The 8,697-nt window shown below is 40.0% G+C and overlaps 1 protein-coding gene across 1 annotated transcript; it reads right to left on the reverse strand.

Annotated features, from left to right (window-relative positions):
* Positions 1–2,880: 2,880 nt before the first annotated feature.
* LOC128806633 (interleukin-8-like) lies at positions 2,881–5,776 on the reverse strand. The gene is made up of 4 exons (XM_053976352.1): positions 5,713–5,776; positions 4,923–5,061; positions 3,898–3,981; positions 2,881–3,326 (listed from the first exon to the last, which is right to left on the reverse strand). Exons 1-4 carry the CDS (start codon positions 5,774–5,776, stop codon positions 3,251–3,253), a joined length of 363 nt encoding a protein of 120 aa, XP_053832327.1. The 3' UTR covers positions 2,881–3,250.
* Between the last annotated feature and the right edge of the window lie 2,921 nt (positions 5,777–8,697).

The following is an 8,697-nucleotide window of genomic DNA, read 5'->3' on the forward strand; positions in this document are numbered from 1 at the left end:
GATGCCCCTGCATAAGGGACACACTAAGGGGGATTCAGGTGTACTGAGGCTGAGCTTCAGTCCATTACTGGTTTGAGTCGTTCCAGGTCCAGAGGAATGCTCCAGCTCCTGGGCTGATAAAGTTACTCTGACAAAATTAACAATCTGTCTTGTTTGAGACAAATTCCATCCTCTCCCTTGAGAACTTGTGCACACAAGACCCAGAGGCCCAGGAGGCAAAGCCTTTGCTGGAATGAGGGCTCAGCCTGTCTGTCAACTCCTGCCTCCTGTGTGTCCTCTGTTCCAGCTACTCTTGTACTCAGGGAAAATCTCACTCTGCCTTCTGAAACCACCTCCTTTTCCTCACAAGGGCCTTGGCATTCAGCTGCCATTCTACTTGAGCTGCAGAAGACTGAAGGAACAAATACAGAAGCTGGGAAATAATCGCTTCTGCTGCTCAGAAGCTGTGCCCAATGTTGTGCAAACACTTGTGGAAGTCTGCAATTAGGCAAAGGTTAGGGAACAGACACGTAAAAAGCAAAATATCTGCTAGACATCAGAATTGCTATAGGAGGAAGTGATAGCAAGGAAAGGAGAAAGGCTTAGTCAGCTTGTGGGGTTTTTTCAAACTTCAGTGTTTAAATATAGATGGTTATATAGCCTTAGTCAGATCACAGTAAATGCTGGAATTTCCTGAATCCCTCTGGAATCACAAGTAGCAGTACAGTTTTTAGGTTGATTTGCCTTTTAATACACGTATTTATAAAAACAGTAGTATGTTACTGCATCTTTATTTTAGATATGTATTTCAGCTCTGCTTGAAAAGACTCAATTCTGTATTGTACTTCCACTTAAAAATGGTTGTGGATTAAATGAAATGTTTAATTTGCTCTAACTCAGCATGAAAATGTATTGAAAATATTAATATAAGGTATAAATTAATATAAGAAATGGATGCATTAATATCACCCGTAGTGTTAGCATAAAATACTAGAAAATATTAACAAATAAAATACATATTACAAATAAAATTTATCTACCTGGTATGAACAAAAGAGATACTAAGTCCACCTAGAGAATTGTTAGGCACCAGCACCTGGGCTTTATCTGCCCTATAATGCTACATTTATTGCTTACTTGCATTTTCCTCTCATCAGCTCGGCCAGAGGCATTTTCTGACTACGCAAGTAAGACCTGGAAGTGTCAGGAGGAAGCACATGGTAAGTTTAAGAAGTTTATGCCAGGAACTTTTGATTAAATTAGAAGTCGTCAGTGGCCATAAGATACAGACCACCTTCATCTCTGACTCTCATAAGTGAGATCTGTTTGGTGTAACAGCTGTAATATGTAAATTTGATGATCCAGTGGATCTCAAACTGATGGACAGGTCAAACCTTGCTGCTCACCAAAACCTGATGGTGCAGCAGCAAGAAGGAACACTGGATATATTGAGTCAGCTCATGGATTCAGGTCTGAGTCCAAAGCTGCTTTGGTGAGTGGGCTGCTGGGGGTCCAGCTTCAAACCCCATCTCCCACCCTGGGGCTCACAAGACTGAACCCCACAGGGCACTCATGGCATTTTTGAGTCCCCCATCACTCTCACCATGTGTGTCTAGTCTGATGACTGCTGCTAGAATCTGCACTTCAGCGCCTTCTACCTCAGAAATTAGATTTATATGGCCAGCCATAAACAGTGTGAAGCAAATCACTAAGACAAAGCATCTTTTTGACTATAGAAAGAAATTAACAATAAATCAATGGGATTTACACATTAATTTTTAGCCATATAAGCATGACCCTGGAAAAACAACACGTAATAAATACGTAAGCTGCAAAATCCTTTTATTTAAACAAAGATGTGGTTTATTAGGGTGTCAGATAGAACATGGTGTTCATAATGCCAAGGTCACAGGCTCAATCTCCATATTGGCCTTTCATTAAGAGTTGGACTTTCTGGATCCCTTCCAACTCAGACTAATCTGTGAACTAACATGAGAGAAAAAAATTGACCTAATATTTTCTGTTATATTGACATAAATAATGTGTTATTTTCTTTGGAAATATGACTCTAAACTTCTCTTCTATGTGTGTATGTGTCTCTCTGTCTGCATCTTCCTGTCTGTGAGTGGAAACTGCAGCACAACAAATAGAAGTAAGAAGGGTGATGTAGTCTCTCTATTTTTAGCTGCTCCCTTCTGAAAGCCCTGAGCGCCCAGTCTTTACCCTGAGGCTTACAGTGACTTGGAACTGTTGATGAGACAGGAGGTATTTTAGGTATCAGCCGGTGCTTGCTTGCACCTTCCTTACACCCAGTCAAATCCCGTTTAGCTGAGGAACTTATAAACGGGAACTTATAAACACTCCTCATTCCTGATCTGATATTCTTATCATACACCCAGCATCACCCCGAGATCTCTCTCCTGTGTGCTGATGGTCAGCCTAGAATGTTTTACTTCTATAGGAGCTTTGTAATTTTTTTCCTATGTCAATCACTTTGGCTACTTCCTGCAGGGAATTTCACCTGGTAGCTTGTTGCCTAATCAGTGACTCTCCCAAGGTCCTTCTGCAGTTCTTTGTAGATGAGCCTTGTTTTCACATCATCATTTAGCATCACCAGAGTACTTCAGCTCATGGCAAATGACCTTCCCAGATCCCGTGTGGGACAGCCAAACCTGACAGGACCCCACACAAGGTGGTGTAAGAATCCATGGGTGATGTCCCTTTATCAATGAAAATTGATCTTTTCATTCTGCCCTTCATCTCTGCGTATTCACCTGTTGCTTATCCATTTCCAAGACATGTTTCTTAGCCTCATTATTTCCAATGTTTAGCGAGGGCTGTGAAAGGATTTCAGAAAGGCAGTTTGACTCTACCTGTGAGACCTGCCACATCCATGTCTTGTTTTCACCTTCAAACAGCTGCAACAAGGGCATGAGAGATGACTTCCTTCAAAGCTACACAGATGCTTCCTTATTATGTTTATTCATGTGTTTGCTAATTGTATCCATTCTGTTTCTGCTTTAAGTAAGGCCATTTAGGGGTAACTAATTTCATCTTGTTTATTCTCATCCTTACAACACTTAAACACTTTGATTAACTTTGAACTCCTTGATCTATCACAGACAGAAGTTTAGAGAGAGTGACAGCAAAGAAAATAAGATGAATCAGCAACCATCTCAGGGAAAGAAAAATAATCAACGGTAGTAATATAGCAGGGGGGGCATTCTCATCAGAAATTATGGCATTCTCAGCAGCAATGTTTTATCTTATTTCATATCCTTGCAGAAATCCAAGGTTTATTCTTCCTTGACTTTTCTTTGACTGGTGACTCAACATTGTCCCTGGCCCTGTAATTAGATTAAGTATAAAGTAAATTCAGAAATTAAAGAAACAATTACTATTAATACAAGCTAAGGGAGAGCAGTAAGTGCTCACCAATCATTAATTACTTATTTTTACTGTACCAACCAATTGACATTTGTGCAAAGAAAAAAAAAACTAAACCAAAACTGTTCCTGCATGAACTGGTCCAACAGAAAGAACTTCCATCTGCCTGTGTGCAAAGTAGGGATTTGATTGTCCCTGTCTACAGCAGTGAAAGCTCTTGGAAATGCCAGCTGCATGTCTGAATTATACCCATAAAGAGGAAGTGAGTTTTTGAGACCTTGAGTTTTGGAAATGTCAAACACACAAAATGTGCTGTCTCTCAGCAGAGGTTTTTTGGGTGGTTTAACACACCAGAAAGATATCAAAGGAAACTATTTCACTCCTCAGGCATGTAGAAATATTGCTTTAGAGAGAGCTGATGGAAAGCATTATCTATGCCTGAAGAGGGTGAACATTTGCATGCCAAGAATTTAAGTAGCCTTCTAAAATGAGCTTTTAAGTGCAGGTGTTCTAGGAAAGAGAACAGCTCACCTGGCCAGCAGAGCCTTTACAGTCAGCTGGATCCAGGGCGCAGTGGGCTCCACGCACACTTCCCTGCCATCTCTCAGCGTAGCTCTGCCGAGAAAGGAGCAGAGAAGTTAAGGCCAGGTGTGTCACTCACACTTCTCCTAATGGCCGGAAATTTCTCTTAGCCAGTAGATAAAGGACCTGTTTGGTTTTGGTTTATGTGTTATGGGGTTTTTATGCATGATTTCAGTACAGGTGTTTATGCTTATAATAAGCCTAATGAATTTTCTATTTGGTTTCAGTTCTTTATCTGGCTTTATTTTAGCAGATCTTTCAGGAACTTAATTATCTTGAAAAGTGTTTTTTTAACCAAGCCTGGCTTAAATTACCAATTCCTAGTGAGGTGGAATGGCATACCATGCAGTGCTGCACAAACCATTATTTGCTTAAGAAACCATAGTGAAAGAATAAAAGCCTGATAGTGCCCTTCTGTTTACTGACTGCACTGCCCTGGTTCCTGTGACTAGTTCCAGGAGTGGTTTTAAATGAAGATTATTGGATCTTTTGTTTCGTACCCATATGGACTATAATCCAAATTCCCCACTCCTCAAACAGGGAAATGCTCCATGTGAAATTCTGATGCAGGAAATAACTTGGGGCCTTTCAAACTTTGCCACATGCAGGCAAAGTCAGAGGAAATTGTTTTAATTCATGTCAGGAGGATCAAATTTCTATCTTTGATTGATTCTTCAATGTCTAAGTTATTAATTGTGCTCTGTGTTGTGGGAATCTGATTCTCCCCTCTGATGTTGTTCCTAAGTAAGATAATAGCAGAAAGAGATTTAAAATACTGTCTGGAAGCTGCTTGTAGCACTAGCTAGGAATTAGCTTATTCCTTTGGACCTAAGGCCTCATTCCTGATACTTGATGTCTCTGAGGCTTTGCTAGGGAAACATCCTGCCACTCAAAGTACATGGGTAAATAGGATGAGAAATGCTGGGTCGGTTCCTCCTGTAGGCAGCAAGGTGCTATTTAGGAAATGTGCTCACATGATTTCCACATTTTTGCAGTGAGGTCCTCTTCGGCTTAATCTAACATCCTGAATAGTCTTGGGAGGGATGAACTTGGAATGAGTGCTTATACACTGGCATTGGGAGCCTCTTTCATCTATCTTCTCCAGGGCCTTACCTGTGGAACAAAATTCTGTTATCTCTAGGTACATGAACAGTGTCTTTATTCACTCCCTGAAGCAAACTGTATTCCTTCCTGTAACCTCATTAGTGTTCCTCGGACACTCTGATTTGCTGGATGCTGAGATAAAAGTAACTGCATCTGGACAAGACAGCAGCTGCATTTTCAGAGCTGTTGGCGTGCAGGTGCATTTGAATTTAAACTTGGATTGCTATGTTTCTGCTATGATCATCTGCTCATATTCCTTATTCGTGCTTACAAACAGGATAATTCTTGCTCTGTCATCAACCTGCCTACCAAGAATAAAATCACAAAAAAAGATAAAATTATTATTTGTAAAAGAAGATCTATATGGACATATTTAGGGAAAAAGGTCCTGTTTTAATTCAAGCACTAATTAAAATCTAGAGACAAGTATATATTGTGGCATAGGAATAAATTCATTTGCAGACAGAAGCATATTTTACTCCTGGAACCATCCACAGCATCCTAACAGGTACAAATGATTGTTTTTACTTTTGAATGACACTTTACTGAGGATGCACTTCCCTTGCAAAAAGTCATCATGGACATAGCGTAAGCCCACTTGCATTTGCATGCGCATACTTATTAATTGCTTACGTGATTTTTAAGAAACAATTTTCTTACCTTCTGACCCTGCCATTGAGACCAAGTAGAGAACCAAAGTGACAGCAACAGATTTGCCATCCATTGCTGTGCACGTTTTCTTCTTGGCAGCGGTACTGCTCTGGCGGTGTTTCCCATCAGGTTTTATACCTGAAAGGTGTGCTCCCAGCAGCCTGAGTGCTGAGAGGTGGGTTCTGCACATGCAGGTTTCCTAACACATGAGAGTGTTGCATAAGAAACCCAAACCTCTATGCACTTCCATTCAGTGGCACTTCAAACTTCCCTAGCTTTTGCTGCTGTATATTTTCAATTATTCTTTAAATGGTTATTGTTATCCATCACTTTCTGTTTGCACTTCTTCATGGGATATTTGCTTTAGCCAGCAACACTGAGCTTGCACTTGGAAATCAATACAACATTACCAGACATCTCTCCAAGCCAAAATAAAGAGACTTTTTTCCCCCTCTGTGAATATAGAACTTCTGTTCAGCTCTTTGCATCATGCTTAAGTGCCTTGTGCAAAAACATTCACCCAGCATAATTACAAGAATTTTTCATCTCAATCTTACACACTATATTTTGGTATGAATCCAATGAAGTTATTTAGTCAGTGTTTTATGAAGACAAGTCACAACTAGTTTCTCTTGTTCTCTGAAAGGATTTTGTCTTTTTCGATTTGGCTAAAGGGATTTAGATGATTTATTCTGTACTGAGAAGTCTCCCTAGTCATTAAGCAGGAAATTATGAGCTTAAAATGACTGAGGCATTGTCACCAAAGTCACTTAAGCTCTTCTGAAACTTTCATCCGATCAAAATATGAAAGGAGAAAGTATCTAGCAGTAAGGGCTTTAATGATACCTGGTTAAAATAAACACTTAGGAAGTTGCTTGTTTGTCTTTCTAACCTCCTGCATTTAGAATAATCATAGGTGTTTAAGACAGCAGATAAACACATGTCATAAGTGGCTTCTTCTTACAAGGAAGAGCAGCCCAGTCTGGTGAAGGTAGACACCAAGTCAGAAGAGCCACAATGCTTCACTTAGCAGTCTCCAAGAGCACCACAACACATTTTTGGAAGCATGAGAGTGGTTGTTGTGCTTCTAAGGAAGGTATTCTGTGACTGCACACAGAACAGAGATGTGATATGTTGTCATTTCTACCCTTGGAATTGCATCCCACCAATGAGCCTATGTAGGAAGGTGCAGATGCCCCGCCCAGGGTCTTAGAAGTGCAGCCATTGCTGACATTTTGGACAGAAGAACTGATGAGAAAAGCCCTTTCTCAGCTGTGGTTCAGCTCCCAGTAACTTGACTGGGATATTGCTAGTGGCAAAGGTTATGTGTACCTGTATTACACTAAAACTGATGCCAGTCCTTTAAGATACACCCAGATTTTTATGGCTGTGCAGATCAAATGGTTTTTCCCAACCTCTCCCCATTCTTGGCTGATACTTGCGACATCCTTATCTCCAAATTACATCTCTGAAAGAAGATATCTTATACAAATCCCTCAGGATTATTAACAGGAAGACTTAGACTTGTAAGACAAGTCTGAACAAAACCTCTCTTCTTGAGAAACCTTGACTCCTTCCCATTCTGAGGTCTAGCAGGCTGTACAATGCTGTGCAGTGGGATAGAGGCAAATATGGGGAGAGGGAGGAAAGTGTGGTCAGAATAGTTGTCCTCTTGCACAAGAACTTGCTCAAACACTGCCAAAACCTCCCTTTACGTCTTGCACCATGACCAAACATGAGCTGATTGTGCAGAATATGGAGTGGCTCCTTGTTGGAAAAGATCAAACCTAAACAAATAGCAAAATATTTATTCAACTTTCCCAAGTGTGAGCTGCTTGAATTTCAACATTCCTCTGTAAATTGCTCTACTACAGGTAGATGTAAGGCCATATAATTGGAGCTCTGTTTCTTAGGATTTCCCCTGATATAGTCCTTCCTCCTAACTGGAATTAGGGAGGATGCTCAGTGACTTCCCTACTGTTTATCAGATTTCCCTGTTTCTTTAAGCTGATGAAAACCCTTGTTCATTGTCATGTTCTCAGGTGCTGTGCTGTCAGAGCAGCAAACTGCTATTACCTTGTGATTTCTGTGACTAACCAGTATTTGTTCATTACTATCTGGGAATTTTATCATCCAGACTTCTGAAAACACTGTCTCTCACATGAAAGAGGAAGAAAGTGGTTAACTTTCATAATTCCTCTAATTATCTGCATTTTACAGAGGCAGCAATATGCTGTTTCAATTTGCTGGCCCCCACAACTCAGACCCACCCCCCCCTTGCCCTTCTTGGAACCCCTTATGTGATATAACCTGAAAGAAAATGCTTCCTCTTTTTTTTCAGTTCTCTGTTCCAACAAGGAAGTTAATAACAAATAATATTGAAGTGAAAATATTTCAACAAGCATTTATTAGGTAGGTAAACACAAAAATCTTAAATAAATAAATAAATAAATAAATAAATATTATTATATAAATAAATAAAGTGGGTTTTTTTCTAGCCAAAAGATGGTGTTAAAATATATGTTTATACCTTCACAACACCCATTCACAATAAATAATATCTTGAAAATGATGACACAAAACCTGATGTATCAGAATTTTGATGTGTTCTTTCTAGAAGCTCCCCTCTTCAGCCAGTAGCCCACTGTGAGTGGCAGTGATCCAGATACAGTTGAAGTTACCTGTCTATGCTTTGTTGGGGAGAAGCTGTTACTGGTCTTTTCCTAAACTGTTAGCAAAAAGGGAATGAGTCATTTAGTGAAAACTCTACTGGGCATGCACTGCACTGTTCCAGCTGTGTTTAGCAAAAATTATTCCACAATCATCTCCATCTTCCTTCACAAGCCATTTTTCCTGCCTTCTTGTTGAGGTGGTAGTGGTTTCTTTCCTATATAATGAGACCAGTTTAAAAGACTAAAAGTATTGTTGTCGACTAACTACACACCAGGGAATGCATATTCTAAATGCTGTGACATTGTGAATGTAGGAGGCAGG

Source organism: Vidua macroura, chromosome 4, assembly GCF_024509145.1.
Source record: "Vidua macroura isolate BioBank_ID:100142 chromosome 4, ASM2450914v1, whole genome shotgun sequence".
In the NCBI taxonomy this organism is placed as follows: domain Eukaryota; kingdom Metazoa; phylum Chordata; class Aves; order Passeriformes; family Viduidae; genus Vidua; species Vidua macroura.

Coding starts and splice junctions, on each gene's coding strand:
- LOC128806633 (XM_053976352.1), bottom strand. CDS start 5,776: ATGGATGGCAAATCTGTTGCTGTCACTTTGGTTCTCTACTTGGTCTCA. Junction 5,062..5,712: donor CTCAATGGCAGGGTCAGAAG/GTAAGAAAATTG, acceptor TTTGTTCCACAG/GTAAGGCCCTGGAGAAGATA. Junction 3,327..3,897: donor GTAAAGGCTCTGCTGGCCAG/GTGAGCTGTTCT, acceptor ATCTAATTACAG/GGCCAGGGACAATGTTGAGT.